Source organism: Psammomys obesus, unplaced genomic scaffold (genome assembly GCF_907164565.1).
Source record: "Psammomys obesus unplaced genomic scaffold, mPsaObe1.curated_primary_1811, whole genome shotgun sequence".
NCBI lineage: Eukaryota > Metazoa > Chordata > Mammalia > Rodentia > Muridae > Psammomys > Psammomys obesus.
In genome coordinates this window covers 34703233-34720360 of record NW_026596034.1, presented here as the reverse complement: position 1 = coordinate 34720360, position 17128 = coordinate 34703233, and the positions used below count along the sequence as shown (strand labels likewise).

The following is a 17128-nucleotide window of genomic DNA, read 5'->3' as shown; positions in this document are numbered from 1 at the left end:
CGTTGGCTGGCCAACGCTTTCCCGGTCGCCGCGGCAACCAGTGCGCACGCGCAGTCGGTTACGCCGCCGAGGGCGGGCCTAGCGTGGGGTGGAGGGGGAGGTTCCACCCGGGCGCGTGCGCAGATCACGTGGGTAGCGGGCCTGCCGCTGAGACCGGGGCGGCGGCCGCGCGGGCAGGCGGCGGGACGGGTTTCGGAGACCGCGCCTCTCGCTGCAGGTATCGCGTCCACGCCCCTCGCGCCCCGCTTCCGGCCCTGGCCACGGCCCCGGGGACCCCAACCCTCGAGACGCCCTCCACTCCCCGCCGCGCCCCATAGCCACGAACTCTTGGTTCCGCGCTCCGGGCGGCCCCACAGCAGCCGGAGCAGGTGTACCCGGGCCTTGTCTTCGCCCAGCGGCTCGCACGCGCGACACGCCCCGGGACCGGCCTTTTTTCCGGTGCCTCTTTATCCTCCTTTCCCTACCTCTGGGTCTTGGTGGGTACTAGGACTCAGAACTGGTGCCGAATGGCCGCGCCGCTGAAGAAAGCGCGCTGATCCTGCAGAGCCGGGTGCGTTCTGCAGACTCGCTGGGCCGCGCTGGGCGCTGCTGGGGAGGGATGGGGCATAAGCAGGCGGGTCCCTCTTCCACCACCAGGACTCAGCCGCACCCACGAGCGGTGACCGCAGCGTGTACGTACAGGTTCCCATGGGGAGTCTCATGGACCACCAGCCAGGGCTCCGGGCCGTGCCTTAGTCTTAGGTCTTAACTGTGAGATCCTGGGGTATCACTTTGTGTCCTTTTCTCATGTGTAATTACTGTCTTGGAGGACTGAGGGAGGGGATAAAGTGAGGCCGAAGGGATAGCGCTCTTAACAGCTTTTTAATAGTCGGGTCAGTACAGCAGCCATAGCTGACATCGAACCCTGAGAGATAATCCTAGCTAGTGGCTCAGGTTTTATTGAGTGGTTGCGGAAAGGCGCTGCTGTGAGTGCTTTTTATGCATCACCTCATCTAATTGTCATTGTGGCCAGGAAGTGTTAGCCCCTTTTACGGATGGTGGAGAAAGGATAGTGTGTGTCGTGTTGTAACTTCATCCAAAGGTAGGATCTCTTTTCAGAGTGACCCTAGTCATTGTGGAAATATTTCAGAAGCGCCGAGTTCAACACTACTTTATTACTTTATTAGTGGATGGTGTGTGTATGTGTGTGTGTGTGTTGGGAGGGGGTGTTTCTCATTTATGTGTAAGTGTGGAAGCCACAGGCCAATGTCCATCACCCTCCACCATATTTTTTTTGAGAAAATGTCTCTCTCTGAACCCAGAGTTTTCTTAAGGCTAGACTGGCCAGTCCCCATGATCCTCTTGTCTGTTCCTTTCCTCCCATCACTGAGGTGATAAATTGGTTCTGCAGTCACCCTGTCTTACATAGCGGGGATCTCAACTCAGGCCCTCAAGCTTGCTCAGCAAACACCTAATCCGCTGAGCCATCTTCCCATTCCCCAGCTCATTTTTTTTTTTAATTGAGGCAAAATTCACATAACAAGATCCATCATTTTAGCTATCTTGAAATGTACAACTTAGAACTTTGTGGTGTATTTATAGCGTTGGGCAGTTGCCACCGCCCTTAATTCTGGATAATTTCTACCACACCAAAAAGAAACTCCACCTCATCAAACCTGCAGCTTGGCGACATGCTGCCCCCAGTGTGTTTTCTGTGTCTCTGCATTTCCCTGTTGCATATGTTTTATACGTGTGACTGTACGTTAAACAGTCTTTTTAGCATGGCTTCTGTCCTCATTTGTGTTTTCATGTCACAGCAAGTGCTCATGCCCATTCCTTTTTAGAGCTCAGTAATATTCCACTGTGTTATGGATGGGCCACGTTGTGTTCATTGCTTGATAAACATTTGGCAATTTCATCTTTTGGCTAACTTCAGTAAAGCTGATAGGAACCATGTTACAAAATTTTAATGTAAGCAGAAATTGTCACATATTTTGTGTGAGTGTCTAGGAATGGCCTACTGTTGCCTTAATTCCTAGAGACCTGGATCTCAGGGATATTAGTTCTTGGGTAAGAGTCCTGGTTCCCATGTTGCTGTTCTTTTCTCTCATCTTCACTGCTGGTTCAATCCGTGATCAAAAATAGGCAGAAGAAGGTAAAGAACCCATAAAATGTCATGATGTATAAGGGAAAACCTTGCCAGAATGCTGATAGAAAGTTTTGAGTTTTTTCTCTTCAAGAGTGAAACTTGAGCTCTGGCACAAACAGTATCTGACAGGACTTACTAAGGCAATATTGTATTTACTAGGGCAATATTGTACACACAGCATTCAGTACTGTGGAGCTGTACAAAAAAAAAATGCATGAAGGCCAGTTTCCACCATTACAAACTCCAGGATTCATCAGAAGAGCTTCTAGAAAATGCTGTGAGGAAATTCCCTGCCAGGGGTTGGAGCGTGAAGTCAAATGTGAAGGAAGGGATTCGGAAACAAAGACACCCAGCTCATCAACAGTGTTACCAGAGAGAGCAGAGAGAGCCTGTGTCTCTCTCTTGTCATTCAGAGAGAGAGAGAATACAGTACAGTAGGAAAGAGGGACAAGGGATGGGAACAGGCATTTCAGAGCTTCAGCAACCACAGCACACACCGTTCAAAAGAGTCTTGACCCCGTTGCTAACCACGCCAACACACCCCGTTGTTTGAGGGTGAACTCTTGGGCATTCCTGTGGGTGTATGACCCCATCTGTGAGGCAGGTGGGTCAGGCCTGCCACTGTGGAAGGGATCTGCAAGGGAGAGTGGGACCCTCAAGTACCTTGTGGCTCAGCAGTTCTACTGTGTGGCACATCCCTTCATGAATGCCAGCACCAGTGCCCAAGACACATGGTTGGAATTTGAGTGGTGGCCCTGTCCTGGAGGGCACAAAACAACCCAGGGCTGGTGGTTGCACCAACGTGTGTGGGAGTGTCACAGCCTACAGCAGAGCTAAGACCTCAGCCAATAGAGAAGCCTCCAGAACAGGAGGGTGCAGGTCAGCTCAGGACACTGGAGGAGTCCCTCAGACAAGCAGCACTCAGCAGCGTTGTGAAGTGTCTCAGAACAGAAAGAGCCAGGGGAGCAGGTTTGGGGTACGGGCTGTGATGCCAGCATTCAAGATGCTGAGGTAAGATGATGAGTTCAAGGCCAGCCTATATCTCCAAAAAAACCAAAACCACACACCCCAAAAAACAGAAGGACTTCTTGGGAGGGTGTGCCCTTCAGTGAAGAAGAGGAGACAAGGAGGAAGCCTGGGGTTCCTGGAGCTCACTAGGTGTTGCTTTTGTGTGGCTGGTCACTGAGTGGGTGTTTTGTTTTCCTTGAAACTGTGCACAGTAGGTTTTAATATGTTTAAATATGTTCATATGTGTGTTTCCTAGTTTTTTCATTTGTTCATTTCTTTGTTTGAGACAGGATCTCTCTGTAGACAGACTGTCCTTAAACTCACAGAGATCTGCTTGCCTCTGCCTCCTAAGTATATGATCATGGCCATTCTTCCACCCCCACCCCCACACACTACCCCACTCCTTTTTAAAATTATGGAGAAGTTAGTTTTGAACACAATTCCTGACCTCTGGAGGCGTGAGCTCCTGCTGCAGAGTTAGAGATGAGTGAAATGTGTTAGAGACAGAGCAGGAAGAGTTAAGGCCAGATTGGTAGGAGAGGTGAGGGGTCCTCTGGCTGGAGAAGGTTGGTCCTCAAGGCCAGTGGTGGCTGGGGCTTTGAACCAAGGAGGAGTAGATATGAGCTGGCTTAGAGGCTGGACATGACTTGGGGTTTTTTGTTCAAGGCAGACTGAATAGAAACACCAGAGTCAGGCAAGAGCACGTGCATGGTGTGTGGCTGCAGAGGGCAAGCAGGTCTTGTCAGTCCTTCCCAGCCTGCAGCATCACCTTCCAGTCCAAGAGCAAAGGCCTCTCTTCCTGATAAACTATCATTATCCCTGAGGGCCTGTTTGAGTGTCGTCCAGACTGGTAGTACATTATCTATCTGTCTATCCCTTCTTCCTAGTGTCTGTCCCTGTGTCCCTGTGCCCTCGGTAACAAGTTACAAAAGTGACTTAACAAGCAGTTGTTACTTTATATAGGTCAGCAGTTTAGAGACCAAACTCCACCTCACCACACTGAAGTCACAGTCCCCACCAGAGTCCTTCTAGAGACCCCAGCGAAGATTGTCCGCACCCTTGCTGTCTCCCAGGGTCATCCACAGCCCTTGACTGTGAGCCTGTGGAGACTTCACATTACTCTGCCTCTGACCTTCCTGTTCCCATCTAAGGACACATGGAATGTCCAGTCATGCCTCAGGACTGTGCTTGGAGTGGGGGCTGGCTGGCTAGATGGCCCCACTCTTAATCCCGGGGCTCTTACTCATCTCTTAGAAGTGTCCTGTGTATGTCCTGTTTGTGCCCCTTCCCTCAACAGCCCTGCAAATGCTCTACCTCACATGTGGTCAGTTATCTTTCTGTGGGTCCCCAGGCATATACACCAGGAGACTCCTGATTTATTTATCAAGTTGCCATCTTGAGCCCTGTTTGAATAGTTTTGTTTTCAAGCAGTTTCCTATGGGAGACCTCCCTCCTCAGGCCAGTGACCATCCCTTTAGGTCTTTTGATGGCTTCATGCTTACTCATAAAAAATATGGTGTTTGACTACATTAGGCTTCTATGAGTTTGGTGGGTGTGAGTCAGGTCTCGCCTTGACCTAGCTGGGAGGGATGAATGTTGTTTCTTGATGTCAAGGCTCCAGCGTGCCAGGGCTGCCTGCCAGTGCCTGTTTCTAAGCAACACATTATAGGTGGCAAGACAACTTTCTCAGAAGTTCATGACAGTGGCAAGCCGGGGGTCTCCAGGGGAAAATGCCAAGACCCCCAAAGCACCCACCTTTCTCCTGCCACTGCTAGAGGAGGAGAAAGTGTTGGGCTCCTGGGTTCAGGCAGGTCAGCCAGAATCTACCAGGTTTTGGCCGTGGAGTACACAGGCTGGCTGCTGTGGTGTGGAAGTTCAAATGGGTGCTGCAGGGGACTGAGGAAGGTATTGTGCAGAGAGAGAGTGACCCTTCCACAGGCAAATGCAGAGACCAGAGACAGGTGATATGGGCAGCCGGCTGTTCGGACTCTGGTGCTATTGGGGTTAGCACAGATTGCCCGTTTCCCACGCTCACCTGGATGGATTTTCACCTTATTTAACGATGTCCTAAGAAGAAAAGACTCAGGACAGGGATAGCATGCCCTCTCCACTCTGCCTCCAAGCCAGGGCACTGTCCCCAGGCGCACACTCTTTGCTTTGCTGCCGACTCATGCATGAAAAGTTTTGCTTTGTTTTGAAAGCATTGATCTCAGTTTTTGCATAAAGCGTTCCCAGCTGAGCTGGGCATTTGTTTGCTGTTGGCTTTCCCTCACAGCTGCCATTAAGAGGGCAGCGCTCTGTAGCACCAAGGCCAGAGCTAGCAGCAAGAAGGTAAGAGAAGGCTGGGGTTGATGATGATTAGAACAAAACCCCTGATGTTAGGAACCCTGGGTACCTCCCTTTTTTCTCCTTTTCCCCCCTCCCTTTCTTTACAGTGCTTGTAGCCAGGACCTAAAGCTGGGCAAGCCGCTGAGCCACACTTCCACCCACCCCCCACTCCCTTTAGATGTTTTTCATTAAGTTACAGGCTGGCTTTGAACTTCAATCTCTCTTCAGCCTCTCCAGTAGCTTGGATTACAGACTGTGCCATGGAGCCTAATTTTGTTTTGTTTCCTTTGGAGACAGGGTCTCATTGTGTAGCCCTGATGGTCTGGAACTTATTTTGTGGAGCATGCTGGCTTTGAACTTGCAGAGATCCATCTGCCTCTGCCCCACCAATGCTGGGTTAAAGGCAAGTGTCATTAGGTTTAGCTGGGGCCTAAATTTTTTCATTTTTATATTTATTTTTATTTTGTTTTTTTCAAGACAGGGTTTCTCTATGTAGCCTTGCCTGTCCTGGACTCTCTTTGTAGACCAGGCTGGCCTCAAACTCACAGAGGTCCACCTGCCTCTGCCTCCCTGAGTGATGGGATTACAGGCTTACATTTATTTTTTTGGAGACAAGTTCTTAACTGTGTATATAGCCCAGGTTTTTGGCCTCAAACTTGGAATCCTCTTTCCTCGCCCTTCTAAATGCTAAGATTTTGTGTCCACATCACTATTCCAGGTTGAGAAAAACTTTCAAAACTTACTGTCACGTCAGCTTGATTAAGAACGTGGTAGAAATGTGGAATTTACCGGAGAGTACCATGTGTGAGAGTGGCCTGTGTGATCAGGGCCTGGCGGTTGCTGTGGCATTTCTTCTGTTTGTGGCTGTGTATAATCTTAGTTGCCCCCTGGCTGTGCCACAACTTTCTTTTCATGCTTCCCTGTGTCTTTTACTGGGAGGGCAGTGTGCTCTCAGGTTCCTGCTTGGTGGTTAGTTTGTTTCATTTTTCTCCCTCTGGGAAACTTAATAGAGCTTGAGACACCAAGGGGTGCCCACTCCTTGCCCAAAGCTTGTGCCATTTTTGCCACTGTGTTGAGTGTTTTTAGGACTCCCCTCCTCTCACTTTAATGCAATTTCCTTCTAGAAAACATTCCCACAACATTTTAAAAGATAGATTTATTTCTTGTTTGTTTGTTTATTTAATGTGAGTGCTCTATCTGCATGTACATCTGCATGCCAGAAGAGGACATCAGATTCCAGTATAGATGGTTGCGAGCCACTATGTGGTTGCTGGGAATTGAACTCAGGACCTCTGGAAGAGCACATAGTAAGTGCTCTTATCTACTGAGCCATCTCTCTAGCCCTAGCCCCATTCCCATATATCCTTTTCCCCATACATATTTGTTTTTTGTGGGGGCGGGGAGAAAGGGGGGTGGTGAACTGGTGATCCAGTTCCCTGTGTGTAAGCTCAGCTATCTTACTATGTGCACGTGAGCCTTCAGGCCCATCTGGCCATTTAGTGTCCACTGGATCTGACTGCAGCAGCTCCTTTAATGGTCCAGGATAGAGCACAGCCCTTGGTGATGCCATCAGGACCACGCTTGGCCTCTGGCCACCTTTCTAGGTCACCTTTGTTTGTAGGCCAAGATACCCAGATAAGATTGTATTTTAATTGTTAAGTGCCTACTTCTGTGGTGGATCCTTAACACCTGTCATGATTCTTGGGCTTCGTCTGTACTTTAATAAATGTTTGCTGTGTGCACACTTAAAGGGGGCATGTGGGACTTTGTTGGCCCTAAACGCCAGAAGGGAAAATACCAAGTTAGTAAGGGAGGCTGCTCACTGTGCTGTCGTGGAAGAGCACCGTTTTCCTCATTTTGGGGGATGCTCCTATGTATTTAATATGCATATTTCTTGGGGCCAAGGCCATGTGCTGTCACTACCTGTGTTTATTCCAGTAGTCACTCTGCTTGCTGAGTGAAGCCAGGAGCGGAACACATTCCAGGTAGCCATCAAGTGATAAGTGTGCCTCCTGCACCTCGGAAGTGGGGCACTTGGGTTTATCTTTGTTGAGGCTGCCGGTAGCACAGAGTCAGATTTTGGAGGAATTCAGTAGCTGAGTGGTTCTGTTGCTTAATCTCCCTGGGAGGCAAGAACTTTCTAAGCCCCACAGGTGTTAAACAGTGAGGTCGTGCCCAGACCTTCTCAGGCCCGGGGCTCTCAGGAGCTGATGCTATTTGAATGCAGAGTTGTGAAGGCCAGGGCTCTTCTGAGGATGTTTGCTCCATCCACAAAGAGCAGCTTTCTCTCTTCTTGTTCCTGCAGGTTGCCATGGCTGCTGTTGACAGCTTCTACCTCTTGTACAGGGAAATCGCCAGGTCTTGCAATTGCTATATGGAAGCACTGGCGTTGGTGGGAGCCTGGTACACAGCCAGAAAGAGCATCACCGTCATCTGTGACTTCTACAGCCTGGTCAGGCTGCACTTCATTCCTCGCCTGGGGAGCAGGCCCGACCTCATCAGGCAGTATGGAAGATGGGCAGTCGTCAGTGGTAACTTCAGCCTTTCTGTTTGGGTAGTATTTTAAGTCAGAGTGCTTCCAACAAGGAGCTACGGAATTTAAACTGGAGTCTTCTGCCTCCTGCTGAGACCTCATTCTGTGCTGTTCCCTCCTCACTTAAGGGAGCCCTCTCTTCAGATTGGCATCCTCCTCAGCCCTCCAGCTCCTGTTCCCAGCCCCTCCTTCCCTCCCTCCCTCCCTTCCTCCTTCCCTCCTTCCCTCCCTCCCTCCCTCTCTTCTTCCTTTCCTCCCTCCCTCCCTCCCTCCCTTCCTCCCTCCCTCCTTCCCTCCCTTCCTCCCTTCTTCCTTTCCTCCCTTCGTCCCTCCCTCCTTCCCTCCCTTCCTCCCTTCTTCCCTTCCTCCCTTCATCCCTCCCTCCTTTCCTCCTTTCCTCCCTTCTGGAATTCCTTCCTCTCAAATCTTTCCTGCTGTCTGTTTCAAAATTATCCTCTGAGGCTGTCAGTGCTCTTAGAAGTGCTTCACCTGTTTTGAATTGCTTTGTGATTTATCTCCATGTCCCGGAAAGCTCATCCTGACACCTGAGCAAGCCAGGTGCAAGTTTGGAAACAGATTTCTCACACCAGTGTCTTACCCCAGCAGGCTGAGTGTGAGCCTTCACACACATGTAAAGGTTTCGAGTGCCACTGTGCCTGTGTAAAGGTCTGGTAATGACTCTTGGGAGTCAGTGCTCTCCTTCCTTGGATTTGAATTCAGGTCGGCAGTCTTGGCAGCAAGCACCTTTACCCACTGAGCCATCTCTCTAGTCTGTGCCTGGGGATCTTTAATGTTATGATTTACCTTTTCAATTCAGCATTATCCTTAACTGACAGGTGTTATGTATTTTTCTCTGATGATATCAACAGTGAGTAGTTCTGTTTCTCTTCATGAATGCCATACTTCTTCGTGCTCATGCCTCCTGGCTTGCCTTGCAGGGGCCACAGATGGCATTGGAAAGGCCTATGCTGAGGAGTTAGCGAGCCATGGACTCAACATCATCTTGATTAGTCAGGAAGAAGAGAAGCTGCAGGCTGTGGCCAAGCACATAGCTGACACCTATAGGGTGGAGACAGTTGTCATGGTGGCGGACTTCAGCAGAGGCCGGGAGATTTATGCTCCAATCCGAGAAGCCCTGAGAGACAGAGACATTGGCATCCTGGTGAATGATGTGGGTGCATTCTACCCCTACCCCCAGTATTTCAGCCAGGTCCCCGAGGACACACTCTGGGACATTGTGAACGTGAACATTGCGGCTGCGAGCTTGATGGTCCACATAGTGCTTCCGGGAATGGTGGAGAGAAAGAAGGGTGCCATCGTCACAGTGTCTTCTGGCTCCTGCTGCAAGCCCACCCCACAGCTGGCTGCCTTTTCTGCGTCCAAGGTTAGGCCCTTCTTCCTGTGGGATGGTCAGGGAGTAGTCAGCTCCCATTTGCTTATGCTGGCACTTCCCCAGAGGTGGGGACAGGCAAGTCTTTCTGCTCCTGGGTTTTCTTTCCAGTTCTTTCATGTTCAAAGTTCTCCCCCTATGCCTCACCAGGCCTATCTGGACCATTTCAGCCGAGCCCTGCAGTATGAGTATGCCTCTAAAGGGATCTTCGTGCAGAGTCTGATCCCCTTCCACGTGGCCACCAGTGTGACTTCACCCAGCAGCTTCCTGCACAGATGCCCATGGCTGGCGCCTTCGCCGAAAGTATATGCACAGCATGCCGTGTCCACCCTGGGCATTTCAAAAAGGACCACAGGCTACTGGTCCCACTCTATTCAGGTAGCACCATGCCGTCAGGTCAAAGCTCTGTGTGCCATGCCAGGGACCAAGGGTCGGGAATCCTCACTCTCGCAGAGATTTTGGTTACAATGCTAGATGCTCATGTGGGGTTCTTAATGCAAAAATTTTCAAGTTTTGTCACCCCAAAGACAGGAAAAAGGTTGCTTCCTGTGGGTATGTGAGGATACTGGGTGCTCCGATAGGGATTTCAGTTCAGATGTCTTGATAGTGCTGGAAGGGAAAATGCTATATTCACAGCCCAGTCCAGAAATTCATGAGTTAGTGCCATAAGTACATAACCATTGTGTCAGATAAATCTTCATGTATTTTATTCTTGGACTCATTAACACAGGAAACCTAGAATTTTTCGTAAGATCTTTGTTGTTGTTGTTCAGACAAAACAAAGATTTAAGGGTATTTTGGGACCAGACAGATGGCCCAGTAGATAAAGGTGCTTGCCACCAGGTCTGATGACCTGAGTTTGACCTCTAAGTTCCACATGGTAGAAGGCGAGAACTGCCTTGAACAGGTTGTCCCTCAGCTGTCTACACACACTATGGTTGCATGGCCCCTGCCATAGACACATAAATAAATGTAGCAAAAATATTGGAAACTTATGAAATATTTAGAATTGTGATTTTTAATCACTAGGCCAGTAACTAAATCATTTATAATAATTGTTTCTTATTATCTGGAGTAGAAATAGATGTGGCTGATGGGCTCAGTGGCGCACGCCTGTAATCCCAGTGTTCTGAGAGGCAGAGGCAGGCGGATCTCTGTGAGTCCGAGGCCAGCCTGGTCTGCAAAGTGAGTTCAGGACAGCCAAGGCTGCACAGAGAGACCTTGTCTTGAAGAGAGATAGAGAGAGAAAGAAAGAAATAGATGTGACCAAATTTAGAATTTACTGGAACTTTCTGATTACCAGGCAAACACTTCAGCAGATGTTGTGCATAAAGATAATTGAGTTTACCACCACAACATAAATGTGTGAGGAGATCAGCAGTGAATTACTAATTTGTCTAAAGGCTCAGAGCTAAAGGTTTGTCTAAACAGAGTCTTAAGTAGCTGTTTCTGAGTCCGTAATTTCTCAAGAACTGAGCAAAGAAACCTGAAAAGTAGTCTTCGGCCGCCTCTAGTAGCCCAGGCATCTCTTTGATTCTCAAGAGGTTGAGGCAGAAGGATCTCAACTTAGGGTCAGCCTGGCCTATGTAGCAAGACCTTTTCTTTCTCAAACACAAAACCAAAAAGTGAAAAGTAGCTCTAAGGCTTTGAAGCTGTCTTAGAAATGCAGCTGTGAGAACAAGCAATAGCAAAATATTTTGGCCATGTCTGTGATACACGAACGTCTCAGCCACAAGTGAATTTGGTCCACATCAATGAACTCTCTCTAGAATGTATTTTTCACTTAGGCCTTGGGGTGCATCCTGGTAATCCCAGCTACTTTGCAGGCTGTGGCAGAATGAGTGCAGAGCCTGCCTGAGCTGTAGTGAGCTCAAGGCAACCTGGGTACCTTATGAAGACCTTATCTCAAAAGTTTAAGGGGGGAGGGAGGAGGAGCAAGAGAGAGAATGAATGAACCGGGGATGTTGCTCAGTGCTTGAGTCTGTGCTTAGCAAGCATGGGGCCTTGGATTCTACTCCCAGTATCACTGTACACAACAAAAGTGTATTTTTCTGTCAAGAAATTCCGTGAAGCTAGGGTAGTGTCCAGGGTAGTTTTCTATACAGCGCCAATCAATGTCTTTTTTTTTTTTTCTTTAATTTTTGGAGTGGGCCCCCTTTTTGTAGGTCTCTGGGGGTAATGTGCGCATGAGTGCAGTGACCTCAGAGACCAGAGGAGGGTGTCAGGTCCTGGAGATCTGGGCGGTACTGAGCTGTCTGATGTACATGCTGGGAACTGAACTCCAGTCTTATTTGAGAGCAGCCATCTCTGAGCCTTCTCTGCAGCCCCAGCTTTTCTTTTACAGCAAAGGTTTGATTCATCCACCACTGTCTTGGCCACACTGCAGTTCTCTGGTTGCTCTGGCTGTGACTTTTCCTGTATAATTCTTCCTCTGAATGCAATCTCCCAGGGTCATAAAGGTCACAATTCGAAGAAAATTGCAATATTCTTATCATTCTCTAGCTATAAGGAACAGATCTGGGATATGTCCAACATAAGGTACAGTGTCTTAGCCCTAGCTGACTTTCTGTGCTGTGAGTTTAATGAGAATGGTGTTCTGCATTTGTTGCTGGGAGGCAGAAGTTGATAGCATATGAGCACTGGTGGGTTTCTGCCCCAGCAGTGAACATCGCATTAGAGATGCCTTCAAGCTGCAGGTATATAAGGCAGTGATGGATGGAACAGGGAGGGCGGCAGGATTGCTGTTGTCTGGTCCAGACAGGTGGCTGTCTAAGTGGAGGTAATCGGGTGGTGGCTAGTGGGAGCTGTGCACTACTTGCTGCAGGGGTCCTGGGGACTTCTGCCGAGAAGCTGGGATGGCGGCCGCACAGCTGGGAATTCAGGCAAGAGGTTTCTGCTGGAGAAAGCTTTGCAGGTTGGCAGCATTTGGTAACATCACAGCGGGAGCATGTAAGAAGAAGGGAAGAGTGTCAGCATAGCAGGGCAAAATGGAGGCAGGAGGTCTAGCGGAGGAGGGGATGGGGTGAGGAAAACCAGGTGGAGACTGACAAGAAGTGTTCCCCAGCTGGGTTCACTGCAGCTGAGATGAGTGGTACCCTTGCATGCAGCTCCCAGCAGCTCAGTCCTGCCTGAGAGAACTGTGAGGGCAGAACTCGTGAGATGTGTACTCTTCCCCAGTCCCGCTCCCCTGCAAAACCTCTTCCACCTGCCCCGCTCATTCTGGGAAGAAAGGATGATACCTGTGTCTTTTCTGCTGAGCTGGCATCCAGCACCTGAGTGTTCAAGTCACTGTCAGTGGCTTCCAGTGTTTTCCTGAACTGCATCCCTTTGGGGATGCAGTTTATTGCTGGCCCAGAAACACTACTTTCTTAAACCTGGATGGGTCAGCATGACTCAAATGCTAAAAAGTTTAAAGAGCCTGAAACCCCCTGCCTGCCTCTGCTTCCCCTCTTGCTTCAGCTGGGAAGTGTCCCCACCCCAGCTCAGAGTGGTGAGGTTCTTCCCTGTCTAATGGAGTGCACACGAGGGTGCAAAGCCCTGAGAAAATATTCACGCATGGAAGTCAACAAGAACGTAGCATTGTCTCCGCAGCAGTGCCTCCCACAGCAAAGGGCACAGGGCTTTATGCAGAGAGTCTATACATAACTCATATAGGGTTGGTCCATTCCTGAGCATGCTCAGTTTTACGAGGCTAAAGAGCTAGACAGAGATGCTCTGGGCAACGAAGAAAAGGACATTTTGAAGGTATCCTGACTCAGGGGTGTGCTTTGAAGCCCCAGCGTTCCATGTGTGCACCCTGAGGATAAAGTTCATCACTCCTCTTCCCTTAGCTCCCACAGATGGCTGCCGAGAGTGCCAGCACTTCACTGCCCTGCCAAAGGGTATTCTCTGGTTGGCTCTGCTTAGCGCCCTTCCCACTAAGCAAACACTGAAACACATATAACGACTACCACCCAATGGACTCCCAGGATCTGGCCTGACTCGGGTCTCATATGGACCACTCCTGGGTCCTCCCAAGAGACCCCTGTAAGGCTTCTTTCATCTCCTCCAACTTAGACGAGATCCTGTTCAGGGTAGTACAGCCGTAGCTTCTCCTTAATTTAGAATGTTTTACTAACAACAAGGAGATGTGTTCCCAAGAGCACAGAGAAAGGGAGTGGGTGCTGGTGGTGGGCATTGTGTCCTTGCCCATCTTAAATGAGTCCAGGTAAGTGCCCAGTGCAGAAGCAGACCTCAGGATGGAAGGGGCTCAGGCTTCTTCCTCAGTGTTTAATGCGCTTTGGAGATGTCTGTTGGGTAGATCCCACACTGATGTGTCCTTATGGCTTCAGCTTTGACGGTTTGGGATTCTAACCATGTTTTTCTTTCACTTGTAGTTTCTGTTTGCACAGTATATGCCTGAGTGGCTCTGGGTGTGGGGCGCAAACCTTCTCAACCGCTCCTTACGGAAAGAAGCCTTATCCTGCCAAGCTTGAACTGGGGCGCTCGGGAGAAGCTTGGCCAAGGCACCGTGACCTGCAGTATTCTGGCGTTTGGAAGAACACGTTCACTTCACCTGTGTTTTGTCTCATACCGAGTACGTAGTATGTTGCCATCCTTCACGAGGCCGACTCGCCACGTCTGTGAGAAAAATCTCAGCAACTGCATGAGTGTTCCAGGGCACATAGCTACAAAGCCTGAGAAGAGAACGGAATGCTTCCCCAACACTCAGAATGAGACTAGCCAACTCCTATAACTTCTTGTGTTGGCTTTTTTGTTTTTTGTTTTGTTTTTTAAGGGGAATCACCTGTTTCCTTTTATAGGTGATTATAGTATTGGCTTTCAAATGTTCATTCTCGCTGGGCATGGCGGTTCATGCCTTTAACCCCAGCACTTTAGAGGTAGAGACACGCACATCTCTGAGTTTGCCTGGGCTACATAGTTCCAGGCTAGCGAGGGATGCGTAGGTAAAACCTATCTCAAAAAACCAATTTTTTTGAATTAATAATGTGTATCAGGAAGACAACAGAAAGAGTTATTTTCGAACTGTGAACTGTGAGTGCAGGTGGTGGTAGCAGTAGACACGTGTCACGCCACATAGCTCATGTGGGGCCTGTGTGTGTGCACTGCCTTTCCCTAAGGTCGTTCTAGAACCGTGTGTATGCTATATGTCTGAGCAGAATTACTGATAGGACATCAAGAGAGACTTTGTCAGGACGTGGTAATGGGGAGCCTTCCCATAGTAAAGTCTGGGTTATTCCTTCTCACATGGTGAAAGCCTGCCGGCTCCGTGCCGTGGGCTTGCCATGTCTGACGCTGCTTCCTTTGAGTGGTTTTTCTCTTCCAACACTATATAGGTGGGTTTGACTCCTAGATTGGGATACATAACAGGTTGTCTTTGGATTTCCAGAGTTGTGGCTTGATAGTGATTTCTCGGTACATCCATGTTCTAACTGTGCCCCTTCAGAGCTGGTTATTGCTGGTTTTCATACACTTTTCTATGTAATCCAAATTTCATCCCAGGAGCATTGTTGATAAAATCATCAAGTGTCTGTGGAATAGTGATTAAAATATGGGCAACTGTTGTGTGTGGTACGAGGTAGTTGTTGAAATGATGTTAGAAGCTCATTTTTGGCCTGTGTAATGAATGTGTAATGAATTATAGAGAATGCTTTTATTGTTGTGAAGGTACTTACACAAATCCCACAGTAGGGGTAAGGGTTGAAACTTACTGTCTTTAATTGAGTCTTATAAAACCAACCACTTATAAGGGTCTCATTCTCAGCACCTGGAAATCCGGAAGGCATGGTGGCTTGTGGAGAGTGTGACACTTACATGTGGTGCTGATGCTGGACCTAGGAAGTGAATATGGATGGAATGCTGGGACCTGTGTGGAATTGCTGTAGTGCCATTCCATCACCTGTAAGCCCAAATGCACTTTTACGTTGAACATGCACTTTGCCCACATCACCTGTGGCATTGTCAGCTGTGACCCAGATTTAGAAGATCAGTGGTTAGATTCTAATGTTCTTCTTATCCTCAGTACGTCTTCAAAACATGTAGAACTCCATGCTTAGAGATAATGGCAGAAGAACACTGGTGGAGACTTCTGTCATATGGATGAAAACTTTGGTGGATATGTGACAAGCAGCAGCAACTCCACCTGAAACATCACTAATCATGGTCCCATTGGTGGGAAGAAGGCAGGAGACTCAGGAGTTCAAGGCCAGCATGGGCCACATAGTGAAACCCTGGTTCAGGAGACAAAAACAAGAGCAGACACACTGTCAGTTCCGTGTAAGGTCCTGTGGTCTAGTATTCAGACTTGTCAATCAAGTATGGAGTCCTTGCCACGTGATGGAAGAGGTCAACACTGACATTGTCCCTTAGCTAGAACTTGATCATTGTGCAGACTCAGTCATCCGTGCTCTAGTAGAAGACTGGAACCAGGCCTCCTTAGGCTCTCACTCTTAGCCCCTCTCTGCTGAGTTAGTCAGCTCACTGTGGACATGGTTTTTTACCAAGGAAGGAGGGTCTCTGAACCTTTGTAACTTATCCTGTGAATCAGAATGTAACAATAAAAGCATCACTGTTTCCTTCAGGTGTCACTGCCAGTAAAGGTTCTTTTTTCCCCTTGTACTCATGATGAACAGAAGTTGACCTGTTGACATCTCTGGTTGTTGCTGATTAAACACAGAATGAACATCAACGTGCCTACTGCCTGCGGGCACCAAGGGGCTCTTCTGGTTGGGCAGGTGAGGATGGATTGTAAACATGGTGGGTGACTCATGAACCACTCCAACTGTATGGTAGGTACAAAAGCCAATTGTAGTAGTAGTTCAAAACATGGGAAGAAAAAATGGGAGAGAGCAGGTAGAGAGTTCTTAGCAGGTTTTTTTTTTCCACGATTTGTTTTTTAGTTTGTATGAATGTATATATGTGTGTTTGTTTGTACCACATGCATGAGGTGCTATTGGAAGTCACAAGGCATTAGATTCCTTGGAACTAGTTACAGATGGTTATGAGCTACTGTGTGGGTAATGGAGATCAAGCCTGGGTCCTCTGTAAGAGCAGCCAGTGCCCTTAACCATTGAGCCATCTCTCCAGCCCCCTTTTCTATTTCTTTGAATGTAAACATCTGTGTGAGTGTATGCTGCATGTGTTCAGGTGTTCACAGATGCCAGAAAGGAGAGTCAGAGATCCCTGGGGTTACAGGTGGTTGTGAGCTACCTGATCTGGGTGCTGGGAACGAAGGCCCTCTGGAAGAGCAGTAAGTGCCCTGGAACTCTCTCTCCAGTCCCTTGATAAGCTATTTTTGTTTTACTTACCTCAGTGATGTAAAATCTCTTCCTGTTTGGGAACTAGAAGGTTGATCGAGTCTCCACAGTCCTGACGATCTGTGCCCCAGCTTCTGCCCCTATCTCCACACGCTGAGCTTGGTGCAGTCCCTGACTTAGGCTGTGAGTTTTGATGTGTTCCCAGGAGAGTGATATGTACAGTTTTAACACTTGGTTCAGGGCAGTGACAGCAAGCCTCTGCTTAGGCCGCGTGTGGTCGCGTGGTTTCTAAGCAGTTACCCCTTGGAGTCTTTGAGGGATCAGTCCTGGGAGCCCCGTGGGCATCAAAATCAGCAAGTGCTTAAGCCTCTTGGGTCAAATAAAATAGCATTTGTATGTAAGTGCACAGGTCCTCTGTCCACTTAAAGTCCACCCTCAGTTACAACACCCAACACTACATGATCACAGTGATCTCACACCTTCCC

General features: G+C 48.7%; 1 protein-coding gene across 2 annotated transcripts; it reads left to right on the top strand.

Moving 5' to 3' along the window:
* Positions 1-124: 124 nt before the first annotated feature.
* Positions 125-15967, top strand: Hsdl1 (hydroxysteroid dehydrogenase like 1). Of its 2 annotated transcripts, none has more exons than XM_055621468.1 (5): positions 125-217; positions 7770-7995; positions 8936-9381; positions 9538-9765; positions 13764-15967. In XM_055621468.1, exons 2-5 carry the CDS (start codon positions 7776-7778, stop codon positions 13860-13862), a joined length of 993 nt encoding a protein of 330 aa, XP_055477443.1. In that variant the 5' UTR covers positions 125-217; positions 7770-7775; the 3' UTR covers positions 13863-15967. The 2 variants fall into 2 exon arrangements, with proteins under 2 accessions (XP_055477443.1, XP_055477444.1); XM_055621469.1 differs by lacking the exon at positions 125-217 and adding an exon at positions 276-550.
* Positions 15968-17128: the final 1161 nt, after the last annotated feature.